Source organism: Nelusetta ayraudi, unplaced genomic scaffold (assembly GCF_046127955.1).
Source record: "Nelusetta ayraudi isolate G7.1 ecotype Tasmania unplaced genomic scaffold, CSIRO-AGI_Nayr_v1 ptg000042l, whole genome shotgun sequence".
In the NCBI taxonomy this organism is placed as follows: domain Eukaryota; kingdom Metazoa; phylum Chordata; class Actinopteri; order Tetraodontiformes; family Monacanthidae; genus Nelusetta; species Nelusetta ayraudi.
The window spans coordinates 9,537,382-9,552,426 of record NW_027466092.1 but is presented as its reverse complement, the minus strand read 5'-3'; the positions used below and the strand labels follow the sequence as shown (position 1 = coordinate 9,552,426).

Here is a 15,045-nt window from a genome sequence, read left to right as displayed (position 1 = left end):
GAACGAGGAAGAATGGATGAGAGGAGGCGATAGGCAGCGCGGGACGGAACACATCACAAAGCTTGTGCAGCCCCGCAGCCGACACAAAGTAGGAGACGCCCAGTGTGAGTGCGACCAGAAGGTGAGAGGCTCTTGCTGCAAGAGAAGCGGGAGACGGCAAGTGGGCTGAAGGAAGAAAGGCAGAAAACACACAGACACAACTTACAGTATATGATGCTGTTCCACAGTGGGCTCTGAACCACTGACCAGATGTGAGTCCCTTTCTTTTGATTAGAATAATTGCAAGCTGTCCCTGCTCCCGAGCACTGCTCTGTAGAGGTAGTGCTGGTCAGTGCTCAGGCTCACTCCAACACAAGCCAAACGAGGAAGAGGGCTGCTCAGCAACACTGGTTATTGCCACGTTCATTTTTTTTTTTTTTACCTCAAATTTCTTATTTTGGGATTGAGCCCCAGCGATAAAACCAGCTCTGGAACAGGAACTGGCAAAAAAAAGGCTGGATTAATCAGCTCAATAGCGCCCCCTATATACACAAAAACACTAAAATCGCCATAGCCTCCTCTAGGAAGGTCATAGAGACATGCGACAAAGACCCACGCCTTCATTCTGTCCATACCTAATTTTCATAAATGCTGACCTTTGACCCCGGACGAATCAGAAGTGAGCCATTTTCACTTGTTTCAAAAAAAATTCTCAAAAGCTAAGGTTCTGAAACTGTAAGTGCTATGGACTTCAAACTTTACTATGACACAGACAGGCATTGATGGCAGCGACATCGAGGGAATTGGCCAGATTACTGATGTCATTCTTCACCGTGTGTCCACTGGTTTGCAAGGCAACTTGGTGGATAAAACCAGGGCAAATGCAGGGTGGAGGTGGCGAGGGGAGGAGGGTGAGGGGGAAGGATCCCATCTGGGCGTGAAGCACAACCATCGGGGTCTCGGTGTGAAAACACACCACAGGGCAAGAAACGCGGCGGGTCGCAGGTTTTGTTGTTGGAGCATTTTTGATTTGGAGACTTCTTTTCAAAAGAAGCTTTGAGGAAAACAAAACAAGTGTTGAAATCAATAAAGTGATGAATGGTAAAATGATGGCGGCCCAGTGGGTATAAGTGCTGGAATATTTTTCACTATGAATACAGTAACCAAATAAACAACATATTCAGTTTCACATGAAAAATCTGGGTCTTTTTTTTTTTATGTGGGCCTCACCTACTGCACATTTACTGTAGCTGGCATTTATTTTGTGTTCATCTGTTGAGCTCTACAGTCTTAAAAAGATCAAAAGTCCAGAAGGTAAAATAAACTTTGAATAAAACCACTGCTTAGATTGAACAGCTCCCATTATTATATTATTAGTTAGGCCCAAAGGCAAAATAATCATAATTTACTTGAACTTTTATATTTCGGGCCTCAGCAGCATCAGTACGTTATTCCCCATCCTGTTCTAAAAGCACATGGACGTCACCTGACCAGTCTGTACTCCAAAGGATCAATAGCTGCCCTCAGTCAGGAGCTCGTTCACTTCAGTCGGATGTTGGCCGAGGCTGCTGCAGTTACACACTCGCCATTAACGTCCCATCTCCCATGATTCATCCAAGTTCCTCTGCTTCTGCAAAACCTCCCCCGTCGCTGATGGTATTCCTCAGCCAATGAACACGTAGACAAAGTGGCTGCAGGATAGCATGAGGGAGGGGGGCGCTGTCTGACCCTGAATATTCTGAGGAGACTAATTAAATCAGCGTTCCTGCCGAGAATAATCGGAGGGTTTGGGCTTATTTATACACCCTGTCGTTTCGCTGAGTTCAGGTCCCTCGTAATTGGGAATCAAGTCCATAGATTTTGGCATTTTAGGGAGGATGTGCAGCGAGTGCTCGGCGAGTAGCGCAGCGACGACACTCGGCCAGGCATCTGGAATCACCATCCCGCTGCAACGGACTGCGGCTTAGGTGTGTTTTGTGAAATACGCCTTGACAAGTTGAACAGTCTCCTGAGTGGCTTTTGACGTCGAGTGGAATTAAATTACAGCCAATGAGCCCGGGCTCATTATCTTTCATTTTTAATCGAGTGCTCCTGTCATTTCAGAGACAACTTGCAATGCGATATCTTAATATTCCCCAATTCGGAACGAGGTGCACCGGGGGGGAAAAAAAGTTCCAAACTGACAATGACAATTAGCAAGCTTGGAAAAGTGAGAAGACGCATTATTGGCAATCACTTTTATGCTAATACTTCCATCATTAAATGTCATAGAGTTTGTCTTTTTCTAGACGTGGAGATGTGGCGCAACTCTCAAATTGTTTTTTCTCATTGTCTTTCTATACCTCTGGTATGAAGTGGTCTGAAAATGAGGTCCTCTGTCAAGAAGCACAATCCTTCACAGAGCGGCTTTCTGCAGCGCTACGGATGAGTGCCAGTGCAGGGAAAACATGGTTGATGTGTATACCTTGCTGCTCTCTGCACTGTCAGTGTGTGGCCAGTGCACTATATAACTATATGTGACTAGCACACTCCCTCCATCTTATTGACAAGGCAACAGTGTGAGAGGAGCTGCCATTGTCAAGCTAACAGGCTCCAACAGAGCAGCACTAGGACCCACAGGCACATTAAGCCCACGTTGGCTGGTGCAGTGAAGCTCGCAGAGTCCTTAATTGAATTGATAGAGAGTATTGGGGTGGAGGGGTCGGGGTGGGGAGTGGAAAACAGAGAGGGGGGGAAGAAAATAAGAGAAAGCTGACACAGGCAGCAGAATTCAGAGAGAGCGAGAGAGAGAGAGATGAGGAAGTAGAGAGAAACGAAGGAGTCCGGGGTCGTGGCCAATCCAGGCAGGCGGCAAAATAAGAAGGATGTCGGAGGGGGGACGAGGGGAGCTGCAAGGAAATAAGAAGGGAAAGGTGGGGAGGAAAAAGGGAGCGTCTCGATAAAGAGAATGCAAACCAGGACAAAATAATTACATGGAGAGCATTAGCGCGGGGAAAGAAGGATGAATCTATTAAGAAGCCGTGATGGTAAATAATGACGGGAGAGAAACAAGGGAATTAATGCAACATAATGAAAAGCAAAACAGCAGGTATGGAGGTGAATTTAGGATGGGAATGTAGTCGTCGACTGCAGAGCGGAGCCCCTCTTGCATGACCAATAGCTGCCTGGATCAGACGAGCGCATGTTTCTGTCGGGGACAACGGTCACCATGTCGGCGGAAGCAATCACGGAGGTATAAATTCCTGCCTGGTGTTGGTCAGGAGACTGGCAACGCTACACAAGAGAGACGCCGAGCAAATCATCCAGCAGGACCTTGAGAGAACCAGCTTTCACCGTGATTCCATATGACACAGAGCAGCAACACTTTCAAGAAGAGGAAAATGCAAAAGTTACAACACGGCAGACTTGCAACCCAGATGGAAGAATGAAGTCTGTGATTCTGGCACGCTAGCACCCCAGTGTTACTTATTGGACCTGACTAGGGAACTGTGTGTCCGCCCCAACCAAATCATGTCATAATAAGGCTGGATTCTGGAAATGGTGCCCAAACCAGTTGAGGTCCCATTGAAACAGACATCAAGTTAGGCAGCATGTGCAGGCTGCACCAGAATCAAGCTGCACTGTAAGTGGTAGTGAGACAGTGAAGCAGGTAGCGAAGTGTGCAAATGACTATCCAGAGCATCTTCACACCATGGCAGTGCAACTCTGAAGTACTAAGTTGGTGAATTAATTCAGTACATTAGGAAATAATAGAGCAGTGGAAGAGTTTTGGGATATTTTACATGATTTCAAATATTATGACATATTTGTCTTATTCTGAACTGGTGTGGCTGCATCCCACTGACTGACTGAACTGTTAAGAAGAAATACAATTAGAACAATTAGAATTAAAAGAAATTCTACTCGGAGACTTAAAAGTGTTTCCTCATGCAAATATATCATAAATGCATGAGATGCATGAGCAGCTCCACATTCCTTCAGATATGGAGACGAGATCCATCCAGCAGTGGCAACAGCGTTCTTGTTAATGGCGCCATACTGGCGTCTGATTCATCTGAACTCATTTTATGAAAAATGTCAATGGCCCCACTCAACTCACACAGTGCGTTCACTAGCAGCAGCGCTCAGCAGCACACCTGTCTGCTGAAGAGACGTTTGGATGAGCATGTCGGTGATTCAAAGCAGGTCAGGAAAAAAATTAATTAAATAATGTAACGCTGCTTTATCACAACAGTGAGGAAAATAAACCTGCTTAACAAAAGACACCCTACACCTGTTTTTGTCTCTGGTACGTAATGAAAGACAGGGATGTTGGGGGAAAACATTTGGACTCTCTCTCCACCTTGTGTCACTCCTCGGTGCTTTACTTTGCTCTAATGTCTCACCTTAATGAGGTCTCCCAGCAGTTTGTTGGCCTCAACGTAGGCCTTCTTCACCTCCTTGAACTTGTTTCCCAGTCCCATACTGTGGGCCTGCAAAGAGCCGCAATGGAACAAAAAGCAACATGAACCAAAACAGTAAAATAAAGAAAAAAGGAAAACAAAACTACACCAACTTCTACCCTTGGGGAGAGAAAGTCAAAGCTCCTGTGTAATTAGGGTGGAACTGCCTATTTAAGGCTCATGTTTGTATTTTCAAACCACAGCTTTAGGACTCATGGGGGGATATGCTGCACTTTCCTGTTGTATGCTATCATTTTGTAAATACAGAGAGGGTCACACCTGGTCAGGTCAGTACCTTCATATTTTTGTTTCTGTGATTGTGCAAGTGGGTGAATCATGAATCACCACCATGCAAAATATTTTGTCAGCAATTCCTATTTGTATGTTTTTTTTAATTTTGAAAGAAACCCATTAAAGCTTCTGTATTATCTGTGTTTTCGGATGATTATTTCTCATCCTGGACTCCAGTGCAGCAGCCTCGCAATACTCATAATAATAATAGCAATAATTCTTTTTTATTTGGCCCACTGGTACTAGACTGTTGTGAGTTGGTCTGTCTGCAGTCACTAACCCAGTACAGCCCTTTGTGATGTCACAAAGGTCTGACTTCTGAAGACTGGAGTGTTCAAGCATAGACTTTCTGGAGAGTACGAGCAAAAGCAATAAAGGAAGGACTTTTCTCATTTCTGGGGAGTTCATTGACAGGCTGGAGACATGGGTTATTATTAAGCTACATAGGTAAAGGGAATTTTGCAGAATATGGGACCTTAAAAGGGCAGACAAGAAAACTTTTTCTCAGTAGGAGAACATATTTTCACTGAACTTAAAGCCTTTTTTGGCGTAAAAACCCATTTGATGTCAGAAGTTAGAAAATACACTGAGGCATTTATTTCCAGCGCTGGGAACACAATACATAGGTGTGCTGGACCTGGAAGTGAAGGTTGGTGTACTGTCCTCCGGGGATCTCGTTCTCATAGACGTCAGCGTTGCCAGATTTCATGGTGGCTGTGCAGTCGAAGGGAGCGTACAGGCCTCTGGCTACCTCCCAGTATTCACTGTAGTCAAACACCTTCTCCAGCGCGATGCCTGCAACGCAGCAGAAAAAAAAACCCAGTTAGTCAGTCTCACGGTGCACAATCCGTCACACTCTTTCAACACTGGCTGAAGTCCGCCTCTCATTCTGCTTTAAAGAACAACTGCAAATCTCCCAAACTCTTGACTTTAAGGACATTTTTAATGTCATCATAATAATTTATAGCATTCATTTCTTTGTCACTATAAGTCAATGTTCAGTATCAGTTTCACCGAAGACATGCTTCAAAGGCAAACGGATGGTTTTTGATTTGCTCTTATTCAATCTTGATGTGAAACACATGTTGTTGCAGCTGAGTCATTTTCGCTTAGTTTGGACGCAGACTCTTACTTCTCACTTTGAATTTCCACTGGGCACGGGTTCTCTTTGTCAAATTATTCAGCAGGCGAAACCCAAGTACCACGAGAGACATTTTGCTTTAATCTGCCAGGATCTTACTTTTGACAGCTCTTAAAAAATACATAAAGTCAGGAGCACTTGGGGACTTGAAGTCAGTTATTGGGCAGAAAATCTATAACCAGCCTGAGCTGCAGGCTCAGTTAAGGCACGGTTAAGTGCTATATGAGAGCGTGAGAAGGCCTGGAAAATTCACTCTGCATTAATATCCTGCCCTGGTAACTTCAAATCTCGCTCATATTTTGTCATCGTTTAAACAAGCAGATGTTGCTCGTACATCTTTCTGCAACTGTCATTTTATATGCTGTAACACTGACGCACCTTTAAATGAAAGAAGGGGGGAAAAAACTGCTACCAGCCTCTGGATAATGATGACAAATACAGCTTTTTTAATGAGACAAACCAAGCGTGCAAAATCCACAGCGACTGAGTGAAAAGCCTGAATATTTATCATTCAAAGCCAACGTGCACTCCTGAAAGCATTTATGTGTTTACACAGTTTACACTTGGGCGAAATGTAACCGCTGTGAAATTAATGGGAAATCAATATGCGTTGATTCCAGCTGCATGTCAAACTTGCCGTCAATTAGGTCGAATCCCCTTTCAGTTTCATGAACCGTCGTTGCGGCTCTAACGTGCGCTTCCACGGTGAAATTACAGGCTCAGTTTATACAGCAGAGTGATGCACATTGGACACGGTCACACAGCCGCTGTCGGTACACACATTGGCCTGTGCCAGGTCTCTGGTGCGTGATAAACATCTTTCACCATCACCACCAGCACACAGTTTAGGGCCGTAGAAAACGGGAAAAAAATGATCTACTAAATAAACTGCAACTGGGCAGTGTTGTCTGTCCGCGACTGCATCCAGCTCTCACACTGCGTGGTTCAGAAAGTGAGGTTAAAAAACAACAACAACCAAACAAATGAGTCCGTGCCCTTGGAGGTTTATTGGAAAACAGTGACAGAGTGAACATCAACCAATAAGTTAAAATAATTCCGCAAAATTCACCGAACCAATGTTTTCCTAGATCAAATAAAACTCTTTATTCTGCCAATACACTCCACAGACTCGGGAAACTTTACTTCAGTGCTTGATTCCCTTCACTGGAAAGAGCAAGTTAGCGAAGTGATGAAATCAGATCCATGTAAATACAATGTAATAGAAAGAGAGTAATAGTGTACAATTATATGTGCTGTTTTTTAATTTTTGTTTTCTACCTCACCCTCACCCTCAGTATCTAAAACAGTGCATCGTGCAATGGAGTCGGCCACACACCCCCTCCTGTTCTGATAACACCCTCATAAAAGTGCTTCAAATTAAAGTAATAGTTCATCCCAAAACTGAATCTTCAACCATTTACCGCTTGCAGCTTTATTGAGACTCCACTGACACTGGGGGAAAATCTCAATTCTAAATGAGCCAACACTTTTAGTGTTTCTTCTAATAAATTTGAGGGCCTAATAAGCCGGTCTCAGCGTCTTCCAACCCTTTGGCTAAGACAGAGCAAAGCTACAACATTTGCCAGAGGAAAGGAAAGGAACTATTTTAATAGTTTCAAGGTTTCCTAAAAGAAACTCAAATCAAGCAAACAGTCCACCTGCGTGCCGAAGACGGTGAGTTTATTCACTTCTGCCACGAGAAAAGTTCTTTGGCAAGGAGTGAAGGTAGAAGCACGGGCCAAAAGAGAGGCCAGGCCAATGTTATTGCACGAGCAGAATTTTACGTTTGCCAAATGCTAATATTGTGTCGGGGTTTCCAAGGTTTATTTTTGCCTGCATCCAAAACCAAATACAAAGACCAGCTGTGAGCAGTGGGTAAACTGCACCGCTGGTAAACAGAGGACTTTTCCCCCCGTAGACCGTTAATTACACTCTGGAAAACAATCAATCAGGGCATCGCTACACCTCATGCGTGTCTGTTTACAGACATGCACATATGCACGCGTCACTCAGCTCGATAGCTGCACGGCAGCCTGTTAGCAGGACAAACTCGGTGACTCGCGCAGTGTTGGCTTGTGCGTGCGTCTCCAAACGCCCTGATGCAGTTTGCGGTCGATGAGAGGATGCGAGGTGCTAACCGTGGCACGCAGATGAAGACGGATGAGCTGGAGGATGATTCGGAATGAGAAAGAGGCGGAATTAGACAGATGGATGCAGACTTTGAGACACCCGGCAGGCGAACGAGGAGCCAACTGTTCGCTTACCTGCCGCACTGTCCCGGGTCAGTAGAGCATTTTTTTTTATAGTGATAACAACACTCCATTATAGGAGCTGCACATTGTTTGGTGCTTTATGACTTTTATAACCTGAGCAGCTGCGCTGCCTTGGCAGCTGAAGAATCCCCCATCAGTGGAATCCATCCATGACGCTGACGCAAAACGGCGGGAATGTGAATGTGCATCGCTTCTTAAATGTCCAGTGTATAAAATATGGCCTGATTTACGATTTTTATATTGGCAACAGCGCAATATACTGCCCATAAACACATTAATAAAAGTGTATACTTGCAGTAAAATAAACAGCAATTGGTTTTCCTATAGCTATAGAGCGGTTCTTATTCATATACTGCATAAGAGTATACATGTTGCAATTGTTACTTCTAGTTAGCTGCCATTTTGCACTGACAAATTTCTATGGAAGCCCAGTGTGGACAATTCAGCCAAACTGAAACTAAATGAGCGCACAGCGGGCGCCACGGCTGATGACTGGGTACACCAGGGAGGACAGTTTGGAAGACGTGTTAATTAAGCAGAGAAGAGCAGTGCGCTCACCCACCAGTTCCTCCAGGAGCGAAAGAGAGATGAAGGAGATACAGAGGCAGGTGAAGGGAGAGAGTGCGGAGGGCGTAAAACACAGCCATGTAAAGTGCTGTTAATTGCTTTGTCACCAAGCGAGCGAGTGAAGGAGAGAGAGAGAGAGAGAGGAGGAGAGGCAGTGAGGGTTAAGAGACGGAGAGGAGAGATAGAACCAGGTACAGAGAGCTGCACAACACTGATTACTGCCTTGGAACAGAGACGGGGGAAGGAGGAGGGATGGAGGGAGGAAGAGAGGGAGAGGAAGAGAGACGGGGAAGCAGTAAACAGAGTGAGGTTACGAGAGGCAGCAGGGTATCCTCAGCTGCACACCACTTATTACCAAAGAAGCACGACGGCCCCAAAGCGACCAAACACAGGAAATGGAGACACGAAGAATTGTGGGAGAGGGAGAGGGGGTTGGCGGGGGTTGGGGGTGGGGGGGTTACGCGCACAAGGTGACGGATGGAAAAGAATTTGGAAATATGTGTGACGACTGCATAATGCATGTGCTGGGGTCAGCTGAGGGAAGAGTATAAATACACTCACGTGTGTGTGTGTTTGTGTGGGAGACATTGTGCATCCCAATCGCAGCCTCTGCTGAGGCTAATTGAAATTCTTGGTATAAAGCGGCGCTGTGGAAAACATCTCTCTCGTGAGTTATGACCTTGTCTTCCCTCGGATTTTGGTTTGTCACCGGCTAGCGTACAGGCACCGTTTAATATGACGCCAATAAAGTGGGCTGGCGCCACACGGCGGGGCAGTTCATCAGGGAGAGGCTGACACGCTACCAAATTTTGACGCTTGAAAAATAATGCGACGGCAGCAGACGATGGATGTGAGCCCGTTGTGCTTGGCGGTGGGTTACATGTGTAAATAGGAGGAAGCGGCAGCGGAGCAAAGTTCTCTCTTTCAAAGCGCAAGTCACAAATCACACCCAAAGCGCAGCATGCCCTAATAGCTCTGTTGCTGTGTTGTTTGATGGGCCATTACAGAAATTCCTCCTCTGCGACAGACCTCTCCCTGCATGACGGTTAATTATTGCCGTAGAAACCATAAGCCTCTCACGGAAGGCCGTTCACTTCGGATGTGGCGCCCTGCGGGACCTGCGGCGCCATGACCTGATGTTTACTGTAATTTCCACCACGGCGCTGGGGCCTCTCTATTGCAAATGAGGCGACATGTTGCCTGTTTGTACATTAAAACTTTGAAATGAAAGTGCGACCGATCATCACGGCAGTCATGAGATGCAGGGCTGAAGAGGTTCAGTAAATCAGAGGTTGCACCGCTTCTGCAGAAAACCCAGAACAACTACTTGCCTCTTAAGAGGATTCTTCAAGTCAACGTTAGAAGATCCTGGTGGGGATTGTAAAACAAGATATGCCAAAACATGATCAAAGGTTTGGCATTGGCACTAATCCTCACCACCGACTGTATCACACCCGAGTCATCCACTTTGCTACCCTCCCACAGGTAGTTTTTCTTTTTTAACTGGTCTCAATATTATCTATATTCTTAATTACAGTCCATGATCCACCACCTTCCTTTACCAAGAATGACAACGAGAGGTTGAGATCAAGTGAGGGTTGTCCCAAAATACTTTGAAAAACCACAGGAAAAGCAGCAGGAAGAAGCTACTACGAGTTGTAAACGGTAACTGCTGCTGAAGTTTCAGAGCTGGGCAGCATTTCCAAACTAAAAGTGACATAGCAACGCTTTGGGAAAAGTTCCGTTAAACGTTGTGGCACGTTGCGACCAGCCACCCTGGGGGGAAGGCATGCAACTCATGTTCATCTTCACACCGACAGGGAGAAAAAAATAAATGCAACAAATCTGCTTGGTCCATTTGAATGCGGAATGTGAATTTGTCAAATCCAATTTAACACTTTACATTTTGAGAACTGAGCATGTCGAGAAACATTAAAATAAAAAAAACTCAAAACTTAGACAGCGGTAACTTCAGAATTATACATTGAAGTTGTCAGTTAGGGAAAATGTGCAGCATACATTTCAATGTATTAAAAGTTAGCATGGTCAGATGACTTTGAATGTAAGAATTAGTGAGACTAATGAGAACAAACAGCTTGTATTGTTCGGAGTGTCTCCCACTGAATGTGGTGCAAATGGAATTAGCGGCTCCTTTGCTAGCTGCCATAAAAACAAGCCTTCACATGTCGTTAGTGCAACCTGGTCAGTTTTTTCCAGATGCATTTGGCTACATAAGAGTGCCGTCAGCTTTACATCTTTCCAATCCCTTCGGCATGATTTATGCTTTCTCGACTTTCTGCAAGCAGGTGCTTACAGACATTTGGCGCTCGGCACCCGTCACAGTGGGGGGGCCGAGGAAACCGGTTTGCAAAAGGTGGAAGCAGACTTCACAGTGCTCACAGCGGCATGGAAATAACAGGGGGCAGAGCACTTTGGACAACAGAAACGCAGAGGACAGTAATTAGCCGCACAATAAATCCATCGCCTCACTTATCAGTCGACCCCCGTGAATGGCAAGAGGATTGCGACGGAAAGAGCTGATGGAATGAGGCAGGAAGTGGGCTGGGAGAGCAAGTGTGTATTTATTTTAGGAGATTGCTTGAACTTATCAAATAAATCTGCTGATATTCCACCAAAACTAATCCCTGGGGTTCATTTAGGGCTGAAAAACAGAGTCCGACAGACTTTTGGGTTTAATTGCTCCCCCCCCACCACTTCTCTTCCTGTTCTCCACACTGACTGACAGAGCACGCGTCATGCACTGCAGGTAAACTCTGAGTTCACCTCGGCTGAGCTCACTAATCTTCACCTTCCTCGAGCCCTTTTATGACACCACCTTCCCCTCGATAAATGGATGTGTACGTTATCGCCAGGCAGAATGCGTCAGGCCGTCTGACTCGAAGCAGTAATTAGTGATGCACTCTGTCATTTATTGATTTGCCAATTGATTTTCTTCCCTCCCTTGCGCAAAGCAGGAGACGCTCAGAAAGGCAGTGGGAAATAACCTTTGAGCAAGAGCAGTGATGTAAGAGATGCCGTGTCCTATTAACAGCCGCACACTGCAATTAAAAAAACGCCTTAATGTGAATTCATGAGGATGTTTCTTTGCTCTTTGATTGATTTCTTGCTAAAAAGGATCAGTTAATTTCAGCTCTTTGCCTCCATGTGACTCACCAGTGTCAAGCTTGGTTCCCTTGGCGCAGGCCACGATGGCTCCCATGCTGGGCTGAGAGGTCATTCCAGCCATGGAGTCAACCTGCAGGTGGAAACACACAATAGAAACGCTGTTAGATTAAAAACTATAAATTCCAACTGTTGGTTGCCACCGATGTTGCTGAAATAGACACAAGTGAGCCATTCCACTAAAACTACTGAGAAAATACTGTATCTTGGTGAAGCGTCAGATGGTGTTTGATGTAGAAGATTAGAACAGAAAGAACCTGGCATACAGAACGGCAAGTCACCAAAAGGCCTGTAAAGCAAATCACATTCTGGAGTGCATTATGAAGTTATTCACTTATTGGGAGACCAGCAGGAATAAGAATTATTGCAGAGTCATGTACTAAAAATGAATAGGAAAAATGAAAAGTCAGTAACGCATGATTAGGATTATTTAACAATTTCTGAACCCTTTTCGTATGATTTTTGTATGACAAGGGTTATAAAAAAATCCAAAATGTTAATTACTATTCCAATCCAACACAAAGAAAAAACAAGACGAAAATTGATTAAATTACAGATCAACTTTCTTATCCTTTAATTTTCAGAGGCAAACCAAAAGTGAAAATGTAGCCCGACTATAAAAAGACAATCTCGCACCTTGAGTTAACATGCCCTCTAGGAAAAGCAACATGTTAATTCTCTCTGCAGAGAAAAGTTCATTTTAACTAAAGGGCGTTGAAAATTAACACCACACTCTCAGCATTTCACACTTGAAAAGTAGACAGCCTGAATCTGAAAAAAAAATTCTATTAAATGGATTTGAGGAGATTCTATGAACATGAATAAACAGTATGTAAAGTACACAGAGTACAGGAGATAATTTACTAAATACTTTACACTTAATACTTTTATACTTGATAATGAGAATCCATCAAGAACTGGACAGATTCGTGAATGGATTTCTGCCATCAACATTTTGTCCCTGGAACTCTGTAGAGCCATCCTGACTTTCATGCACGTCACGTATATATTTACTACAAATACATGTGCACTATGTATTATGCATGTATATACATCATTTCCTGAACCAAACCCTCTGCTGGCGTCTCCTGAATGGGCTCTGACGTAGTGAACATGCACTGAGGGAAGGATGATATAACTGGGCCATCACCATGTTTGTCAAAGGATGAAGGGATGGTTCTTTTAGTAGATTTTCTCCTGGTTTCATCTTTGTAAATTTTAAATTTAACTGGTTATTAGAATCGAGTGGCGTCCAATCTGTTATTTGTTGATTCCTTGTCAGAAATCCACCTGTCATCAGGCTACAGTTGAGCAGAGAGGGGGGATGGGAGATATAAAGGAGACATATTGTGTGCAGGTATACTGTGCGGCCAGCTCACAATGTCTGTAGACCTGTGTGTTATGAGATGTTTTTCCAAAAGCCTACTATGGGAATGTTTTCATGGAACGCTTTTAAGCCAGACAAGGATCTAGTGATGGCAGTGGAATGGCTAAAAACTGCCAGCAAAGTGGTAACAAAAAAAATAATAATAATAAAAAGATTTTTTTTAGTACACCGAGCTGGTACAATGCTTTGGCTTTCACTTGTATTATTCAAATATTTTTGTAATAAAAATGTTGTGGGTGGACCTTGTCAGAAAAACAAACAAACAAACTTTTAATTTTGCAACACCTAAATAAGTAAGGAGGTAAGTCAATAAATAAATAAATAAATTAATAAATAAATAAATGAATTTTACATTTGAACTAAAGTAAGTAAAGTTATCAGGTAACAGTTGGTAAACTGAGTGGGCTCTTGCATGTCCTGAAAACAAACCTGAGAAAATCAGTTGAACATGATGCACACTTACCGCCACATCCACCACATCAGCCCCGGCTTCGGCACAGGCCAGCATGGCGGCTACACCTGCTCCTGCAGTGTCGTGGGTGTGAACGTGGATCGGCACGTCTGGGAAACGGTCCCTCAGGGCACCAATCAGAAGCTTGCTGGCCTCAGGCTTCAGCAGGCCGGCCATATCCTGGATAAAGAGACAAGAGGCAGAGGATCATCTCACGATGAGAGCTCAGAACCTTCGCAAGGATTCATTAAAGAAATATTTGCCCGTGATCTGGTACATTTTTAAACATCACTAAAAGTCTTTGGTCTGGAATCCAAATACGTCTATAAATTATTTCATGAGTGACTCAGATTGCCTAATTTGGTTTAAAGTGGCTTTCAAACATTTGCATTTAAGAATTGGAATCCAGGACTAAATGAAGCAAAGATGATATGCTCCGGTTCTCCTTCAGTGAGAGATTATGCACAAGTCCCAAGAGCCAGCTCCTCAAAAGAAATGTAGACCACCAATGCTGATCATTTAAGTTGTCAAACAACAGGAAGAAACATCTTAAAAGCCACACAGAACAGCAAAAGGCTGACAACATTAGAGGTGCACAGAAAGGATTTGGACATAAATCGTAAGTCACATTAACAGAAATTCACAAAGTGCATTTAGAGTTGAAGTCGTGCTTCCTTAGGAAATCGTGGCGTGCTATGAAAGTATAACACAAACTCATTTCCTTTAAAAGCAGTCAACTTGATTAGCTGTGGAGCCTTTACGAGTGTGCCACCGCTGCGTGCGATAGCTCACACTGTGGCAGGGCGTGGGTTTATCATTTCCCTTTCCAAAATATTCTGTCACGCTCGAATAAAGAAATTAATTCGCATTGAGTATTATCACTCTCCATTTAGATAAGAGGCTCAAGTCTACAACTTATTTCAATTGAAGGAAAGTGAAAACATGTGAGAGGGTATTTTGTTTCATTAAAATGTTAATCAAAGCCCACGTGTGTGTGTGTGTGTGTGTGTGTGTGTGTGTGTGTGTGTGTGTGTGTGTGTGTGTGTGTGTCCTATAGAGATGGGTTTCCCTCCCCAACACCTGATTGAAGTTGGAAAAAAGTTTTATTTTTAAAGCTGAAAAGGACCCAATGGGCCAGAGCGGACAGAGAATGGAACGCAAAAAGGAAACACAAACACGACTGAAGATGTGACCCAAACACACAAACCTGCACACAGTGGCACTTTTGTCTTTGGATCAGTGCAGCTGTTTTAAACTCCACGCAAACACAACGCAATATTTGTCTCCTGTTGCAATCAATAACTTGTGCTACCATGACGACGTGGACCCCA

At 44.1% G+C, this 15,045-nt stretch overlaps 1 protein-coding gene across 1 annotated transcript in view; it reads right to left on the bottom strand.

The window, feature by feature from the left end:
• Positions 1 to 15,045, bottom strand: part of pcxb (pyruvate carboxylase b) — a 265,842-nt gene that overhangs the window by 26,028 nt on the left and 224,769 nt on the right. The window contains exons 18-21 of the mRNA XM_076034155.1: positions 13,727 to 13,894; positions 11,868 to 11,949; positions 5,350 to 5,507; positions 4,365 to 4,451 (exon numbers count right to left, since the gene is read on the bottom strand). Of these exons, the coding sequence (XP_075890270.1) occupies positions 4,365 to 4,451; positions 5,350 to 5,507; positions 11,868 to 11,949; positions 13,727 to 13,894 (495 nt within the window). The remainder of the gene's footprint in view (positions 1 to 4,364; positions 4,452 to 5,349; positions 5,508 to 11,867; positions 11,950 to 13,726; positions 13,895 to 15,045) is intronic.